This window comes from Biomphalaria glabrata, chromosome 16 (genome assembly GCF_947242115.1).
Source record: "Biomphalaria glabrata chromosome 16, xgBioGlab47.1, whole genome shotgun sequence".
Taxonomy (NCBI): Eukaryota; Metazoa; Mollusca; class Gastropoda; family Planorbidae; genus Biomphalaria; species Biomphalaria glabrata.
Window position 1 is genome coordinate 4,971,553 of NC_074726.1, and position 20,391 is coordinate 4,991,943.

The 20,391-nt window shown below is 33.8% G+C and overlaps 1 protein-coding gene across 1 annotated transcript; it reads left to right on the top strand.

Annotated features, from left to right (window-relative positions):
* Positions 1 to 8,618: 8,618 nt before the first annotated feature.
* LOC106069865 (uncharacterized) lies at positions 8,619 to 20,052 on the top strand. The gene is made up of 7 exons (XM_056014708.1): positions 8,619 to 8,642; positions 10,605 to 10,687; positions 12,227 to 12,382; positions 14,132 to 14,333; positions 16,070 to 16,260; positions 18,589 to 18,716; positions 19,474 to 20,052. Exons 2-7 carry the CDS (start codon positions 10,627 to 10,629, stop codon positions 19,633 to 19,635), a joined length of 900 nt encoding a protein of 299 aa, XP_055870683.1. The 5' UTR covers positions 8,619 to 8,642; positions 10,605 to 10,626; the 3' UTR covers positions 19,636 to 20,052.
* Positions 20,053 to 20,391: the final 339 nt, after the last annotated feature.

Genomic DNA, 20,391 nt, shown 5'->3' on the forward strand with positions numbered 1-20,391 from the left:
TTAGACGACTGATCTCCGTGGAGAGAGCTTGTAATGCTATGCTTCGAATGATGCGCTAGGGGGCTTAAGTCTTTGCGTTTCTCAACATTTTACTACCAAAAAATGTTATGCTCGCCACTCCACTGGTCAGATAAGATGTTTGAGAGCGCCTTAATTCTAAATATAGAGAGAGATTAACCAAAATGTTGACCTTGAACTTTACATACTTCCTCTTCAAAAAAAAAATAAAATAAAGTAAAACCTCGTAGGGCACTTACTAGTCACTTCTGTGGATTAACATTGACAATCGGGAAAGTAGAAATCAATCAAGACTAAAAAAAAAAAAATAAGAGACATTTGTCTGCTTTCTCTTTCTTTTCTTCTCTTATCTTATATAATACAGACGTTAATTTAAAAAAAAAAAAAGACGTTTTCTATGTTTAACTTGTTGTTTTTCTGATTGTTCGGTAAATGATTTTTGTGTTTACGTGAAGATTTAGCAGCATTTTGATATTTTCTGCTCTAGTGACAACTATGTACAGCATGCCCTACTGTGGCACTCTTGTTTCGGTTTACTGTGAAATTGTGGGAAATAGAGACATACTTTTACTTATATATGGTGTTCAGGTCCTTGCATATTCCAGTGTGTGCACCACATTTTACAAGCACTACTGCCATGACACAAAATGCTCGCACCTCTTCTTTACAGTAATTGATCTGTCATTGGGCCATTTGTGATTTAAATAATCAAGAGCCCGTGCGCAATATGCCCATGCTACATGGTTGCTACATTACGTTCCTATCAGCGTGCCCTCATTATTCAATTTGTTTTTTCATTTGTTCCACATGTTTCGGATGTTCCTTCACAGCCGAAGTCTATTACATCTTATTTTATGTTATCTTGTAAATTACATCCTAGCTCAAATCTCTAGCAGCACGGAGGGGTGATGGCAAATGGCATGGTTCAAGCCCTTGATCATCGGAACGACAGTCCAGAGCGCTTACCACGCGATCAGGCTTCACACTCTTTATTATTATTATTATTACAGTGATTAGTTGTTATGACATGATTAGGAATTAGTTATTTGTTTCGGGAATAAGGGGAAAGTTTTACTTAGCGACGATGACGTAAGGTTGGTTAAAAACAAGAACGCTCTAAGTGACGCTAAGAAGAAGACGCTTCGTGTAGAGCAGTAGAATAGATATACGGATTTACGGAAAGACATTGGACGAATCCCTTTTAAGTATTAAAGTATTCATGATTGTTTTGATACTAGCGTTGACTACTATTTATTTGATTGTTTGGCCTTTCGCCGGTGTTCCTGATTTGGTTGAAGGTTACCTCATGATCATTGCATTGATTACATTCAACACCGCGCAAGAGCCACAACAGATACAGACATTTTCTTACAAAAGAAAAAAAAAAGACCCACGTATATGAAGGTTATTTCCGGAACGGGACACCTTGAAGGGCATACATTTAGTTGTCCCTTTCAGAGCTTTCTCTATATAAACGCCGCTGTCATAAAATGAAAAGCGCGTTCCTGTCAAATAATCCCTATGCCTAGCCCTGGTCCTATCTGTGCCAGTTTTTTTTTTCTGTAAGATGCAGCTTTAAATTTAGTTTTAAATTGTCATATGTAAATGAGTTCATATTTTTTGAGTCAAGTAGGATTAAAGCGTCTCACTTCACATTTTCTTTTCACACGTAGACTCCTGACATTGTTACAACAGAGGTGGCACACTTTAACGACTGTGGATCACAGACTAGTCCATATTCAGTGTATCCTCTGAGGAAAAACTATTTCGGCATTCCAGACAAACCAGAGCACATATTAAACTACCAGACACAACTTATTCTCAAAATAGAATGTGGTCGACATAGTGAGAGAAAAATGCTACACTGATGCATCTTAGTGGAGTTTTATCCTTATTTATTTATTTATTTAATGCGGCTCCAGTGTTTTTAGCTCCTAATATTGTTATTTTGTTTACATCTTCAAGCTACACTACGGTTAAAGTCATCTATCTCATATTAATAATGTTTAGAAACTAGTAGCTGTTAAATACTACTTAAAACGAACGACCCTCTACGACACATAGTAACTCAGAGGCGTCGCTAGGGTAAAGGGATGGAGGGGGAGAAATTGAAAATCCCACCGGGCCACCACCTGAGGTGGGCCCCCAAATCAGTGTTTTTTTTTACATTAAGTATTAAATGCAAAATGCAGGGGCCTCCAAGGAAGTCAAGCACCCCCCCCCCCCCGGGCACTTAAATGATGGCAAATTCATAGCTACGCCTCCGTAGTAACTATAATAATAATGATAGCAATAATAGCCTAATAATAAGTCTAATAATAAACAAGAATTAAGGTTTAACAAGTTTTAACACGGAAAAAAAACTCAGGATATATATAAATGTGATGCGTGTCGTTAGACGAAACATTAAATTAGGACTATTGTATGCACAAATAGAAAGGGGCGGATTTACTGGCTGGAGACGAAATGGTTCTAATAAAGGCATCAACAGGACGTCATCGTCTCTGCTTTGAAGGGGTGTCTGAAATGGTTCAGCTAGGAAGATGCCATCACCCCGTGTGTCCTTGATTTAAGTCATTACTAATATTTCGTTAAGATTTTTTTTGAGCCTTATGGCAGGGGTAGAGGCCCTAGAAAATTCGTTCAACAACAACAAAAATAATATTTACCATTATCAAACTATTTTTATTTGTGTTCACAACATCGACTATTGAGACAGTTAAATTAATAATTATAGCAATAACAAAAAAAACAACAATGAACCCTGTAAACAAACTTTCATTGTTTATTTAATAATAATAAACTGAATGAAAAATTAACCAAAATCGCATTTAAGACCTATTTACCCATATGTAGCTCCGTCTCTACCATCTGTGTCGTCTTTGTAAGGTAGACAAAAATAAACTGACATTTTTTGTTTGTTTCTTTCTTATTTTAAAGACGGTCAAGGTCTAAAATAAGCAAAGTAAAAACACAGTAAAACAAAGTAAAAAAAAGTTTTTAAAAAGTAAAAAAAAAAGTAAAAAAAAGTATTAAAAAAAAGTAAAATAAAATTTAAACAAAGTTAAGGAAAATACAAGAAAGTAATAAAAAAGTAAAACAAAAGTAAAAAAGGAAACAAATTAATGTAAAACAAAGTAAAACAATATAAAATAAAGTGAAAAAAAGTAAAAAATGTAAAATAAAGTAAAATAAAATAAAACAATGTAAAATAAAGAAAAAAAATGAGGGGAAAAAATGAAAATTAAGTAAAATAACGTAAAATAAAGTAAATCAAAATAAAATAAAATAAAAGTAAAAAAAAAGTTAAAAAGTAAAATAAAGTAAAGAAAGTAAAACTAAGTAAAACTATCAAAAAAACAAAACAAAGTAAAATAAAGTAAAACAAATTTTAAAAAAAAGGGAAAAATGTTTAAACAGTCAAACAAAGTCAAATAAAGTCAAACATAGTCAAACAAAGTCAAACTAAATAGAACTAGTATTACTAGGTAGACAAAGCTGCGTAGAACTATTAGAGGACAATAATAAATACTATGTTTTTGTAACTCCTTGTGTTTAAAATCAAGATGTATGTTTCAATTGTTACATTCTTCGTGCCCATATGTCCTGTGGTTGAGTTGATGGGATTATGTTAAATAAAAAATGTTTTCTTTTTGGTGCTTTTAATTTGTATAAATGTTTCTTTATTGTTAGTCTAGAAAATCTTTTTACAAATATAATTACATGACTGATCCAAACTAATTGATACAAGTACGCTTAAATACAAGCTATTTCAGCTTTGTTTTTCTTTTTCAAAGAGTTGTCCTTTATATTTCTTGTTGTTCTTTGATAGCCACAATGGAAACAAAATAATTTGATGACTGCTTTCAAACTTTCACTTTTTTTTTTTTTTGAACAAGAAAAAAATAAACAAGATTACAAAGAGAGTTTGTGTTACACAAACTCAGAGGCGGCCCCCGTCGAAGTCGGATCCCTGTCGGATCTGCATATTCGCAAATAATATTCAAGAGGTGATTTAATTTTGATGTAAAATGTTTTACACGTTTCGGATGTTCCTTCAGAGTTGAAGATAATTACTTCCTAGTCCAAACCTCCCGCAGGACGACGGGGGATGGGAGCGGGCAGGGTTTGAACCCTGGGCCATCCATAAATCTGAACGACAGTCCAGCGCGCAAACCGCACGACCAGGCAGCCATCCGATGGTCAAAAGTAATAATGTTTCAAAGATTCATTTGCTGTAAATTTAAATTTAAATTTAATAAAAAAAATAGTAGATTAGTTTTAGTATATTAAAACATTACAATATTGATCAAAACGTTTGGAAATGAAAATCTACACTTTTTTTTTACACTTTAAGTTTAGAAATTGAAATTCTACATCTTAATCTAATCTATTTTAGTCTAAACTAGATCTAGAAATTCTAGATCTAGACTCTAAAATAATTTTAATTAGAATATAAATCCAGATCTAGATATACTGTAATAGAAATCTAGATCTAGTTTAAAAAAAATCTAGATTAGATCTAAATCAAGATATCATTCCTTTTTTAAACGCGAGTCACATAACGAGGCTTAATAAACATTACTATACCGAGTTCTTTTTTCATTTCATTTGAAGAATTAATTCCATATAACGTCAGAGGGAAAAAAAAACGTCACACGGCCAAGCTAGACTAAAAATCGCCTTCATCTATAAGAGCCATTTATCGAGTATTCATAGACTTTGGTGCACCGAGTGCGTTCTTTAAGCATTTCATTTAAAGAATTCATTCCATATGACGTCAAAGGAAAAAAAACACTACGTCACACGGCCTAGCTAGAATAAAAATCGCCTTCATCATTACGAGCCTTTTATCGAGTGTTCATAGACTTTGGTGCACCGAGTGCGTTCTTTTAGCATTTCATTTAAAGAATTCATTCCATGTGACGTCAAAGGAAAAAAAAACACTACGTCACACGGCTTAGTTAGACTAAAATATGTTTTCATTAATACAAGCAATTTTTTCGAGGGTTAATAGACATTGGTGCACCGAGTGCGTTCTTTTAACATTACATTTAAAGAGTCCATTTATATGACGTCAAAGAAAAAAAATTCCATTACCTCACAATAGGCTAGTACCGGTACCATAAAAAAAAAATGTCTTTATTTACACGAGATATTTAACGAGGGTTCATAGACATTGGTGCACTGAGTTCTAATAGATATTATTTAAAAAGGATCAAAGCCACATTGTTTTTGCGTTTCGTCTGTCAGTCTGTCTGTCCGTTATCTTGATATAAAAAAAACAACTAAAAGTTATTAAAAATTGATTAACCTTTATTTTACGTTTCAAAACATCGCAAAGATTTTTAGGTATGAACACAATTGAAAAGTTTATATAATAGATTGTTCCGGATGTTTGTATAAATAGTAAAAGAAAAAGAGAATTTCAGATAAATGTAATACCGTTAATTAAATTTTTTGGATGGTCTCGTATAAAAATTAGATGTACTACAGCCACGTGGAGAGATTTTCATACCTTACTTTGGTGTTTGGATTCTGTTTTCCTTAAAAATCGGAACATAATATTAACGATAATTAGATTTTTTAATGTTTTAGGTAGAAAGTTAAATGTACTGTAAGAGAGTAGTGAGTTAAAATATTTTTCATAAAAATCCGTAAAAACATTATTTCGTAAATGAGAAGATTATTTGTTTATTAATTAGAAGAGGGAGTTCAAACAATTATTTGGCGTTAGTAGATTTTTAAATAAATTCGGAAATTTCTGGCGACGATTTGTAAGAAACAAAATCCGGAACTTTCTTTATCGATTACAAAACTTCTATGTTATGTTTTACAAGAAAATTAAATGTCTAAAAAGTAATTTTCAGTAATCAATTCTAGTAAATTACTTTTTTTAAAAGCCTTATGCGATTTCAAACAATCATTAGGCATAATTCATGTTTTATAAAACAATATCCGGAACATTTTTACACTTAATGAAATATAAGTCAGTATAGAGATTATGATTTAGCATTAATATGCTATTTACATAAAAAACGGAACAACATATTATTGATAATGTGTTTTTGCAACGTTTAAGCATGGAAATTGAATGTAATATAAGTTAGAAGAGCAAACAAACATTTGTTGGCGTTGATTAGTTTTGCACAAAAAAATCCGGAACAATCAATTTTAGATACTTAAAACTATTGAGATGTTATGGGAGGAACATTAAAGGGTAAATCAGATTTTCAATAGCTTTTAGAGTTCTAGTTTTTTAAATCTAATCGTGACGGACAGACCGACCAACAGACAAAACGCACAAAAATAAGCTTCTTTTATTCGGATGGGGGCACTAAACAAAAAATAAATAAAATCTGATTTTTAAAAAAAGTTTAAGGAATTGGTTTAGCACCTGATCATGTTGCGACGTTACGCTACTGCACGAAAATCGCTGCATAAAAAGTCCATTTAAAAAAATGTGCGTGATATTTACATACAAAGTGCATTATTAGCCTTTATAAACAAACAGAAATGTTTTCTTTTAATTTTAGCAGCTAGTTGACCAGAAAAAACGTCTTTAACTATTATTTGTATTTGTTGTAAACATTTCCTGTACATTTTAAAAATATATTTGACTTAGTGATACTGAAAATACACAAAAACTGTCCATCTTTGTTAGCATATTGTAACTTTGCCTCCCTTACATTTACGTAATTATTTTAGAATTGGTGTATTTTTATGAAAAAATCGCTTGCATAATTAATTTTATAAATTAAACGGTTTGCTTTTAGAAAACCAAAAGTAGCCGTTGCACCTAAACTTTTCAAGCCGGATTTAATGATGAAATAATATTTTTCATATCTCTTCTAGTTTTCGAGATCTGAGTGTGACAGACGGACAGACGGACAGACGGACAGACGGACATTTTGCACAAACCTAATAGCGGCTTTTTCCCCTTACGGGGGCCGCTAAAAATAAAAATTGAAAGCAAAAAAAAAAAAAACTTTAAGCGGCCCCCAAAAGGGAAAAAGACGCTATTAATTTTGTGTGATCTGTCTTTCTGTCTGTCCATCCGTCCCGTTTTTAACTAGAAAAGACATCATAATATTTTATACCATTCAAAGTTCTGATGCAACGGCTACTTTTTTTTCTTTTCAGAAAGCGAAAAATCTAATTTTTAAAATCAACTATGCAGTTTTTTCATAAAAAACACTTTTTAAAAAAAAACAACTATTCACTATTAATAGTAACAAACATTGCAGGCTATTTAGTAAGGGAGATGACTATTTATCATATTTTTATACATTTATGCAAACGGTTTTAGATTTTTGATAAAAAAAAATTGTTTTTATTTTATTGCTAAGTTAATTTTGTTATACTAATTTATACATTTACACCAACAAAAATCTATTTAATATGCAAAATAAGTGAAATAAATTTTAAAACAACAATTAAAAAGTAGTTTTTCATATTATCGTATGAACTGCAGAGCGCAAAGGCAACTATGTTATTTTTCTCTCGAGGCTTTGAATAAGATTGACCCTTTACACCAATTAGGTAATCATTATAACAAATCATTTAGGTCAGGTTCACGTCTAACTTTACCTTGTTTTTCACATATCCCTTAGTCTGCTGGGCCCTTGGGGCACCACATAAGATCGGTTAACCTTCTTTCTCCATTTTCCTCTGTCATTTGCCTTTGATAGAATCTCATTCTGATATTCTTTCGGAAAATATTGAAACCTGCCTTTTTACCTTCCTGGGTGGACAACTTCGGGGGCCGATTTTGAGTTTGTGTTTCCACACATTCTTTGTAAGTGTAATTGTATCAATTAGTTAGGATCAGTCGTGTAAAGAAACTAATGATTGACATATACTAACAATAATAAATCAATTGATGGTCTGTAGACTATCTGTGTTGATTCAAATAACAAACTAGCGTTGAAGTGGGAAGACATGAGGAACTCCATTTCTTAGGTAAACACAAGCTTTGTTGCACTGACGCTCTAGTATGCAAATGTATTTATAATATCAAAATATTATTATATTTGAATTACTTTCAGCATGAGATTCACATAAAAGTGATTTATATAATAATTTCCGCATGTTTGTATGACTCATTAGTGTTACTTGTTAGAAGCATGTCAGGACCTAAGCCCAGGAGACAAAGGTTAGTCATAAATTATAAGCGAGTCTCACGTGCCAAGTTGTCACGCGATTTTCAAAAGAGAACATGACAACTGTAACTCAAGTCTTATCTTCTTATCTTATAAAATACAGACGTTACTTTAAAAAAAACAAAACAGAAAAGATGACTACGTCCTATGTGTCATGTATCTAGTCATGCATGTTAACCAAAGACTTGTAAAAAAATATTCTTTGAGTCCTGTGCGAGGCCCGCAGTATTCGGAGGCCTTCGGTAGCTGCCTAGTTTGCCTATGCCTAATGCCGACCATGTCCCAGTCTTTTCCTAGCTCTCAATACGTCACCGACCCATATCAATTTGATCTAGATCTACGGTCGTACTTTGAGTTTTAAGCTCCAGAATTTTAATCCTTTTAATTTGGAAGCTAGTGACTTCAAGGCGCTTTGATTTGAATACACTAGGGGCCTACTAACAGTAGTAGCCTACTATCAAAGTTAGTAAAGCTTAAGAAGATTTGTGTCATGTAAATTTTATGCTATTTAAACTGTCCTGTAAAGTCTAAATTCCGAAACAAATCGTATTTGTGTTTGTCCTTCAGAAATGAAATAACGAGAGTTAAATTACTCTGACCTGGCGATGACGTACTTTATGGTCATAATGTTCATGCGATGGGTGTGTGCGGGAGAGGTGGGGCGAAAAATAAGATTAAAGCGAGCTGGGCGGGCTGGGCTTATACAGAAGGGAACGGATACCTAAAATTAAACTTTGTTGAGACCAATCCAACAGTGCCATACGGACAGGTAAGTGTCCACACCAGTATTGAGTGAAACACATTATCCTGTGTGGAACGGAGAATATATATTCATAATGGAAGACATAATTATTATTATTAAATCCACGTATTTCACTAAGGAGAATTTATGATATGAATTTTCTTTTTCCTTTTTTTTAAAGTAAGTTTACTTTCATAAGATAGTTAAAGTCCTGGTTGTGCACTTCAAAGATGCTACATTTTGTTTTTTTTATAAATGAAAATTATTTGTCTTGATTTCTCTACAAAAATATTGGATGGTATGGGTAGAGATTAAAAATGTTTTGAATTCACAGGTTGTTGGTTTTTTTTCCTTTTGAAAATTTAACAGATAAGAGACATCTGCTTTTGATTTTTCTTTCAGACTTACTGTTCATTATAGCCTGATTGTCGTTAAATAATTTTTTTTTATATGTATCTCACTTTAAAGAAATGACAGAAGTGTATTCGAAGATAATTACGTCCTTCGCTTATCCAAGTGTTCATTTTGTCTTGCATGTTTATAAGAAATTAAAGATCTGCAAAGTCATTGGGTTTCCTGGCTGATTCAGGCAACCCATTCCATGCTCTAGCTGCACATATTAAACTTTCTGAAAGCATATGAAATTTAATTAGGCATTTATATATTTATATACATTCCTTGTGCTTGTCTGCATTTTTTTTTCTCTCTCTCTCTCGGTATTACCTGTATACGAGAAAGCTTAGACATTTTTTTTTCTCTCTCTCTCTCTAGGTATTACCTGTATAGACATTCATTTTTTTTTCAGAAGAATTTCGTACGTTATAATTAAATATGAACGTTCATTGCTAGAGTTATGTTAGCTGGCTTTTATTTCATAGTAGGGCCTACAGGCAGTTGAGTATCGTACTCTTTTCTTGTTTCTTAATGTACTGCATTGAACAGAATGAGAATATATTGATAGAAGGTTTAAAAGACACAAATCTTTAAAAAAAACATTTTCATGAAAATATATTAAAATTAAACAAATAAAATATTAAAGGAACCATTGCTATTTCCCCCCCCCCCCATTTTTTTTAGTGCTACAGTAGTTAGTTACTATGTTACGAACAAGTCTGAATGGAAAAGTGTACTCCCAGTCTTGAAATTCGTGTAGCTATAATTATTTTATTATTATAACTTTTGCGCCATGAAAAAGGTGCTGCTGTTTATTGACACTCTTAACTCGTTCATACTTTTTTTCTATTTCTCAATATCAATACGTCATCTCGAGTCGAGCCTGACTATGTGACATAGTCATCAACACTGTGTAATCAACCAGGAGCGTAGATAGGATTTTGCCATCATTTGGGGGCCCGGGGGTGATTGACCTCTTTGGGGCCTCCTGCATTTTGCATAATATTTAATATTTTGATGTTAAAAATACTAATTTGGGGGCTTCTCTCAAGAATGGGTCCGGGAGATTTTCAAATTCCCCCCCCCCTCCTCTCCCATCCTAGCTACGCCACTGAAGTCAACACTGATTGATAATATTTTCATATTATTTTTCTATTGATTGTTTTCATTTTAAAAGCTCTGCTTTTACATTGCATTCAAATTGAATTAATGAACATTGAATTAATGAACATTGAATTAATGAACATTGAATTAACGAATATAAAATTAATCAAAATTATTCTCTACAGGATCAGTTGGACTTCATACAGAATGTTGTTCATACTATCTTTGATACTGATTCAATGTCCTAGATGGAGCACAACAGAACAAGGTGAAGCAAGGATAAGCGGGCATGACTACAGATTTAACTAGCATGTAACACTAATATATAGATCAGTGATGCCAATTTTCCCCCCCCCCCCCGCCGAAAGCCATATAACTTTCCAATACATGTGCCCTGTAAAGTCAAAATTTCGAAACAGAAAAAAAAAATTTCTTTTAATGCCAAGATGTCTGTGATACGTTCTGTCCTTCAGAAATGAAATGACGGGCGTTTAATTAATCAATTAATGACCTGGCGATGGTCTTAATGTATATGTGATGGGCGCTTGGGGGAGGGGTAGGCGAGGAATATGTTTAAGCGGGATGGTCTTAGTCAGAAACAGAGGGAAAAGGCTACTAAAATTAAATATATTGTAAGAATTATGCTTCCCACTTCTGCCAATGGCATCACTTCAATTGCATCATTTCAATGGCATCATTTCAATTGCATCATTTCAATTGCATCATTTCAATATCATTCTTTCAATTGCATCATTTCAATGGCATAATTTCAATAGTATCATTTCAATTGCATCATTTCAATAGTATCATTTCAATGGCATCATTTCAATTGCATCATTTCATTGGCATCATTTCAATTGCATCATTTCAATAGCATTCTTTCAATTGCATCACTTCAATTGCATCATTTCAATGGCATCATTTCAATTGCATCATTTCAATTGCATCATTTCAATAGCATTCTTTCAATTGCATCATTTCAATGACATAATTTCAATAGTATCATTTCAATTGCATCATTTCAATAGTATCATTTAAATGGCATCATTTCAATTGCATCATTTCAATTGCATCATTTCAATTGCATCATTTCAATTGCATCATTTCAATGGCATCATTTTAATAGCATCATTTCAATTGCATCATTTCAATTGCATCATTTCAATTGCATCATTTCAATTGCATCATTTCTATTGCATCATTTCAATTGCATCATTTTAATAGCATCATTCCAATGACATCATTTCAATGGCATCATTTCAATGGCATCATTTCAATGGTATCATTTCAATAGTATCATTTCAATGGCATCATTTCAATGGCATCATTTCAATTGCATCATTTCAATGGCCTCATTTCAATAGCATTCTTTCAATTGCATCATTTCAATTGCATCATTTCAATAGTATCATTTCAATGGCATCATTTCAATTGCATCATTTCAATGGCATCATTTCAATTGCATCATTTCAATAGCATTCTTTCAATTGCATCATTTCAATTGCATCATTTCAATTGCATCATTTCAATTGCATCATTTCAATTGCATCATTTCAATAGTATCATTTCAATGGCATCATTTCAATGGCATCATTTCAATGGCATCATTTCAATTGCATCATTTCAATGGCATCATTTCAATGGCATTCTTTCAATTGCATCATTTCAATGGCATAATTTCAATGGCATAATTTCAATTGCATCATTTCAATGGCATAATTTCAATTGCATCACTTCAATTGCATCATTTCAATGGCATCATTTCAATGGCATCATTTCAAATTCATCATTTTGTGTAATATTTCAGTACAGTGTCACAATGACATCATCAAGTGTGAGACGGCCGATAGTCAGAGCGTGGTTAACAACAAATACTACTGCTGTGATGTCGGCTTTAGTATGCAGTGGGTCAAAAACAACATTACTGGACAAAAGGACTGTGTCTGTGACAGGTACTATTATGGTAAGTCGTACAACAAAATATCTAAGTCCCATAGGTAGGTAACTGTTTTCAAAGATTAAGACTATACACAGATTATTGAATCGTACCTATGATAGAAGGTTAATAATTGGTATTGGTCCCTGGCGGAAACTGGCGAAACTGATTCAATAAGGATAGAGGCTTTTAACAGACAATTTGCTTTAACAATGTTCGGTAAATGATACGATTGTTACCGTCTTTCTTTACTGGAGCTATTCACACAACGATTGGATGGCTGCCACGTCGTGCGGTTTCCGCGCTGGACTGTCGTTTGGCCTTATCGATGGTCCCGGGTTCAAACCCTGCCCGCACCCATCCCATGTCGTCCTGAGGGAGGTTTGGACAAGGAAGTAAATTATCTTCAACTCTAAAGGAATATCCGAAATATGGAAAACATTTTACAACATTTTACGAACATAATGCAAGAAAATCAAGTTTGTGTGTGTGTGCGACATTTAAGATAGGCAAAATTAAAAAGAAAAATGTCTTATTAGATTTACCTAACACAATGCCAGTAGATTAAACAAAATAACAACAACAAGACATTATATAAAGCCCATGGAGAGTAGTAAATAGTAGCAAAAAGTTTCCCTTTTCAGACCTTGCGATCTTAATGTCATCTGTTTCTTTGACCAGCACAACGACAAACCGCCTTCTCCTTTACTTTCCCCAACTAAAGTCAGGTGCCCATTAGAGATGAGTGGTCTCACTCTCAGGGGCGCCCTAATAATTCAAAATCTCAGTCTTCACCGAGATTCGAACCCAGCACCAAGCACTTAACCACTCAGCGAACGGCGACCCTCACCCCAAGTACCCGGGGAGAAATCGCATCCATTTTCTCTTGAGACATGGAGACAGAAAGAGTCATTAAGAAAAAAAAACAATGTTCTTGAGTATGTGACTTAATCTTGATTTCGATAAATCTAAGTCTTAATCCTTACAACTATATGATTATCTATCTATCTAATCTGCCTGTCTGTCTATCTAAAGTTATGTTTTCGTTAAAGACTTTAATAATTAACTTAGAGGTATCAATTATTTTTTTACGAGAACGTTTAAATGGAGTGCCCTGCCCTTAATTTTTCAGTTAATATTGTCAGGAAAACGAACCATTACTTTCACAGTACAATATTAACCAGGAGTCGCTGTTCCGGGTTCGAATCCTGGATAAGACTGCGAATTTTAACTTCGGGATCTGTAGGGCAACCCTGAGTCCGCTCAGCTCTAATGGGTACCTGACATTAGTTGGGGGAAAGTAAAGGCGGTTGGTTTTTTAGTGCTGGCCACACGACACCCTCGTTAAACATGGGCCACAGAAACAGATGACATTTACAGCATCTGCCCTGTAGGTTGCAAGGTTTTAAAGGGGGTAATTTACTTTCTTTACTTATTATTGACCAATAGACCTCATTCAATAAACGTAAACAAACAACATTTAGTCACGTGATCTTATTGATAAAACAATGAAAAAAAAACTGTCACGTGACAACAATCATGAATTAAACATGAGATCGTAAATTATATAGAAGAGATAAAGCACCACGTGGCTAAATGTTGTTTGTTTACGTTTGGTGAATGAGGTCCATTGATTTAAACCCTCCAGCAAGTACTCACTAGCTGAAAGAAAACGTTATCTGTAGACTGTAGTGACCTGCAAATGTTACTTGAAATTATAAGTTTTTAGCTGCGGGCTCAGTAACAAACTCTTTAATAGACGTTTATCTTTCTCAGTGTCGGATTGTTTGGAAGGTCACTCCGCATGTCAGGGCGCCACATCTATGTCTTCCGACGGCGCCAAAATCAAGTGCTGCAGGCATGGCGCCAAAATGAGCATCGTTAGCAACACAGTGTTCAACGGGGTTCTGCAAAACTACTGCAGGTGTATGCAGTACATGAACATTGCCAACTCTAAAGCCCCAAGTAATCAAAACAGGTCAGTCGTCGGGATGACATTTAAAAAATAACCAGTCTGTAAACGTTCTTGAAATAGAATGTAACTCGTAAATCTTTGTAAAGAATATAATTAGTCTGCTTGTTCTAAAATTATGTATGTATTTGTTTTGTAAACATGTATTGCAGACCTTCCTTCATAATTAAACGTTATTATGTCCTACTCCAAAACCTCTTGCCTACGAATGCACATACATTTACATCGTTTTTATAACAATGTTTTAAAATATATTTTGTATATCGCATTGTTGTTTTCTTTGTCCATCGGATGAAACAAAACATGACAATTTCATATATCGTCGTATCTTCGTTATGCTGGAAATAGAAGTAATGTTTATTTAAGGGCCTTAAAAAAAATAAAGCAAATTAAATATGTATAGTTAGGCACATTGATATAAACTATTTAAAAACCTTTCTTAACTCGAAAACATCGGATACTATTGTGTTTATTTTGAAAAAGCACACCATAGATCATTCTGAATTCGTGTCATTTTGTTTTTAAAATTAAGTATATATTAAATATATATAAATAAAATACATATATATACGAGTATATATTCTGTGCACAGTTAGCAATCTTAAAACAAGAATGTAAGTGCTGTTTGTAATAGTCAACAACTGTATTGGAATTTGATTATCTGCAATTTTAATAAAGGAGTCGACAGGATACACAGTTCTCTCTATTAAGGCTATCCATTCTATGTTTTTGTTTAACAAAAAGGGTAAACTAGGGTGAAACAATGGCCTCTGTAAATAAGGGAGGACAAAAAAAGAGGACAAAGCTTTGCAAAGGAGGATACAAAAAAAAAAAGAGAAAAAGATTAAATACTAGACCTAGGCATACAATGTATTTAATAAAACGTATCAGTATGCCCTAGTCTGTATAAACACAATATTAAGTTTCAGATTTCTCATCAAAAGTTCTTCGCAGCAATGATACAAATTCCATAAACAATTTCTTTGGATTGTACTTTGTGAGAAAGTGCTTATCGTTAATTCAACGGAGAGTGTAGTTTTTTTGTTTTTTTTTTTAACAAAGCTTTTATAAACTCACGGTGCCTGTCTGTTTGTCGGGTACACACTTTGAACACGTTATTTCTCCCACACCCGTTGTCGGATCAAATTGAAACTTTAAACAATTATTCATTGTGCCCTAGGCTGTAAACATGAATAAATAAAAAATAACCAATTAGTTAATTTATTACTGGTAGTTAATTATAATGTTTGATACCACCGGTGGAAAATGGGCAAGGACATTTCTCTGGGACTCAATTGTGTGTCCTGCGATCTTCGTCAGTGCTCTTCGGCTGTCTCATTCAGATGCAATCTGCTGCCAGCTGCTTTCTTCTATGACAGTCTGGGCAAATTGATGTCCTTATAGCACTTCCTGGGTGGCACCTCTATTACGCGGTCCTCCTTTAGGCCTTTAATAGCCCGCCAAGGGATTTCTCTGTTGGCATGCGATGATCAGTGCTCCACCCCACCCCCTTTACGCAATTGGAGTCCGATCAGGCCAGCTCTCAAATGCTAGTAGTGCTTCTATATTTCTATAATTTACACTGACCTCTCAAAGAAAGTGTTTTTTGGGCATTGAGAACAATGGTTAATATATATATTGGTAGTGTCCATTTTATAAACAATTTTTAAAGTTATTTTTATAACATTATCAAAAGCATAATAAAGGTGAACATGTTATTGCATATTTGTTTTCATGTCTAGTATGGCAGAGGCCATGCAAGAAATGCAAATGCTAGGCGCCATGGGACTCCTACCAGAAGAAATGTACGCCTCTGTAAACCAGATGTCCAGGATTATGAACCCAGCGAGTGCTCCCTCTGCTTTCAGTGACCCTTTGATTTCAAGTTTTGTGGAAGGAGTTGTGCAAGGACTGGTCAAAGCGTTTGGCGATGGTAAGATGATGATGTCTGACTGTTTCTACGTTGGCTCTATCGTTTTACGTTGAACTAAGAAGTTCAGATTTAAATTAGTGTTAGATAGTTTCTGTTTTATTCAGCTCTAACATATAAAATATATAGTAATCATCTACCCAGGTGCCTACGTATTAGCAGTCTGTTTTATTCAGCTCTAACATATAAAATACATAGTAATTATCTACCCAGATGCCTACGTATTAGCAGCCTGTTTTATTCAGCTCTAACATATACAATATATAGTAATCATCTACCCAGGTGCCTACGTATTAGCAGCCTGTTTTATTCAGCTCTAACATATAAAATACATAGTAATTATCTACCCAGGTGCCTACGTATTAGCAGCCTGTTTTATTCAGCTCTAACATATAAAATACATAGTAATTATCTACCCAGATGCCTACGTATTAGCAGCCTGTTTTATTCAGCTCTAACATATACAATACATAGTAATTATCTACCCAGATGCCCACGTATTAGCAGCCTGTTTTATTCAGCTCTAACATATAAAATACATAGTAATTATCTACCCAGATGCCTACGTATTAGCAGCGTGCCTGTTGAATAGAGCAAGGAATGTAAGGGTAAAGATGTAGCCTAACGGTTGACGTGCAGGGTGTCATGTGACCAGCACAACGACAAACCACATTTACTTTGAAAAAACGAAAGTCAGGTAGCCAAAAGAGTTGAGTTTAAAAAAAAAACGAAATTCAAAGTCCCAGTCTTCAATGTTATTCGAACCCAGGACACCAGGTTTGGAAGCCAAGTGATTAACCGCTCAGCCACCGTACCCTCATCTTGCTTTATTCTACATTACGTTTAAATTCTGTTTATCAAACAAAGAGCATACATAATACATATAACTAAATATAGATCTAGTTCTATTAAAAAATATAGTAGATCTAGATAATTGGCCTATTTTCAAATCCCAGATTCCTATGTACTCTAGTTTGTGATTTCGTATACACTAACATAGCCAACGCATTCCCTAACGAAGGGAAATAACAGAAACAATTATTTTTATTTATAACGTAGGCTATCAATACTGAATTACTTCCCATTTAAAAAAAATAAAAAGTGTAATATATATGTTACCTACACTGAAATGATGACTGTCCAGGTCTTGTTGTATATAAATTTGAAAAAAAAAATGGTTTCCGTCAGTTTAATATTAACTAAATAGATTCAAAACAAAGTTTAAGCAAGAGTCAAGAGCAGATAAGCCCTAAACCAATGTATGATGTAAACTCCTCTCCACCATATGCTGCCACTGCTGTAGCACAACTTGTATACACATTTGACCAGGAGATAAGCAAAAGATAAAGAGTAAATTGCTTGTTTCAGACTTAGTGATTTATTGCTCAAATCCTGTGAAGGTCATTGGTTTCTATGGCTAACGGCTGTTGGGTTAGTGCTGTGGTGGCCGGCACAACGACCAACCGCCTTTACTATCCATATCTAATATCTTAGAGTTGGGTGGCTTCCCTGCAAATATTGAAATTCAAAATCCCAGTTGTCACCGAGATTCGAACCCGAGATCCCTAAGATCGAATGTCAAACGCTTTATCACTCAGCCACCTCGCCCCTACGAGGCAATAAGTTCCTCAATAATGTTTACAGAAACGACCAGAGTCGAAATGGGAAACGATACATGATACAGTATTTATACGTACTACTAATATGATACATGATACAGATATGATACGTACTACTAATATGATATATGATACAAAATTGATACGTACTACTAATATGATACATGATACAGATATGATACGTACTACTAATATGATACATGATACAGATATGATACATACTACTAATATGATACATGATACAGATATGATACATACTACTAATATGATACATGATACAGATATGATACGTACTACTAATATGATACATGATACAGATATTATACGTACTACTAATATGATACATGATACAGATATGATACATACTACTAATATGATACATGATACAGATATATTAAGTATTACTAATATGATACATGATACAGATATGATACTTACTACTAATATGATACATGATACGGATATGATACGTACTAGTAATATGATACATGATACATATATGATACATACTACTAATATGATACATATATAATAATACCACAAATATGGTGTATACTAGCAATTACTTCAAATACGTTACATACTTCAAATATGGTGCATACTACAGATATGATACACTGATACAAGAATACTCTATTTCTCAATGTCATGTTACAGTATTTAAAACAGGCAGATTTTGCTTTAAGCTTATATCTCTTCCATCGCCTCTCAGTAAACAACAGCACCAACCCAAGCCGATCGGTTTCGAGGCGACGAAACAGGCGACCCTACACCAACAACCACATGGTGTACTCCCAACCATACATACCACCAACAAGCTACATCCCGCCAGCAGCCCAGGTAATGCTCACGTTATTTACTTTATACGTTCCAAGAATTTATTCCCACAACGAAAGTCCTGTTCATAGTGACAAATGATTAAGATAGTTGTTTTTTGGTTCGGATTAAAACGAAAGATTTGGTTCGTATACAAAATAAGAGTTTTTGTTCACTGGTTCTGGTTTGTACTTTCATTGTAATAGATGCGAAACTGTTGGCCAAATAGAGTGTGTCAGGAATTACACATCTAGACTCTTGATTCTAGTGAGCTTTCTACATTACCTTCAATCAGATTTTCAGATATTTTTCTCCATTTAAAATGGTTTTAGGAAGAAGAAGCACTTGTATAAATGTGTCCTAGCATATGGTAATCCAGTCAGCCGAGTTGTAACTATTTGTATCTTTTTGAGTACTTTATTAGGTTTTTTGTTGTTTTAATTATGGTTTAGTGTTTTATGAATTATTGCTACTTTACTTTTTAGTCTTCTGACCTAAAGTGTCTGTCACTAAATTTAGTGATTTTACTAATAATGTTATGTTACTCTATTCAAATGTGAATATTTATTTGTTATAGATCTCACGGCTCTATTTTGCAAGTATATTTTTCTTGAGTTGAGGGGTTCCATGCAGTGGACTCATATTCTAATATTGGTCTATCCGAAGTTAAATAGTATCTTAGTTTTATGTCCTTGTATGATTTGTAAAAATGTCTTTTGCTAAGCCATAATCCTTTGTTTCATTTTAAATTGATGCCACCAATTTGGGAATCTCAACACAGGTTCCACAGCAATCCCAGAATGGTCAGAACAGTGTTGTGACAAATTCCAATCCACCAAAACTTGTCAACAGTGGAGCCAACGTTAACCCTTTGTACTCCTCTGTAAACCCCTACAGCAACATTAGACCAAGTCATCGTAACATCTACACGGGGAAGCGATGAAACCATTCAATCTGGACTTTTAACTCTTAGACCTATACACCTGCAATTATGATCTTTTTTTTTTGTTGTTGTTTTTTCACTTAAAGGACATACTAAGCCTTGTTTATTTATATCATGTGCGGTACTGTAGTATTTCTATTTATTTATTTTTTAATTTTGTAAAAGAAATAACACATAATAATATTTAGGCCGATTAAAAGAAGGTTAATATTTGATTTTTAATGGTGAACACGTGTCATGCAATAAAACTAGAATAGTTCAATTTTTTAAATTCCCTATCCAAAAGATTAGCCTACATTGCAACAAAACAAGAAGTATGCATTGCGCTTGTCAAAAAGGACTATCTTTATTTCTTATTTGTTTCAATACATTTAATTAATTGCTTTTTATGAGAGAAATAAAATGCGTGAAATATTAGTAATTATTTTTCTTACTAAACATATATGCTGAGAGAGAGAGAGAGAGAGAAAGACAGAGAAAGAGAGAGAGAGAAAGACAGAGAAATAGAGAGAGAGAAAGAAAGAGTATAGTGCAGCAAATGAAGAGATTATTCGTGAAGTGACTGGATGTTTCTCTTACACTTTTCTTTATATAAAATAAAATATATCCTCAAAGTTTCACTGACATTTATTTCTACTGTATTTTTTAAAAAATAATTATCAATAGTTAAATAAACCTGGATGTCAGCCATGATACTGTGCTACGCGCTCTGGGCTGTCGTCTCAATAGTCCCGGGTTCGAACCCCGCAATGATAA

Excerpts from the sequence above, each read along its gene's own strand:
- LOC106069865 (XM_056014708.1), top strand. The coding sequence starts at position 10,627 with ATGTTGTTCATACTATCTTTGATACTGATTCAATGTCCTAGATGGAGC. Across the intron at positions 14,334-16,069 it reads GCCCCAAGTAATCAAAACAG|TATGGCAGAGGCCATGCAAG; the intron begins GTCAGTCGTCGG and ends TTTCATGTCTAG. Across the intron at positions 16,261-18,588 it reads GGTCAAAGCGTTTGGCGATG|TAAACAACAGCACCAACCCA; the intron begins GTAAGATGATGA and ends ATCGCCTCTCAG.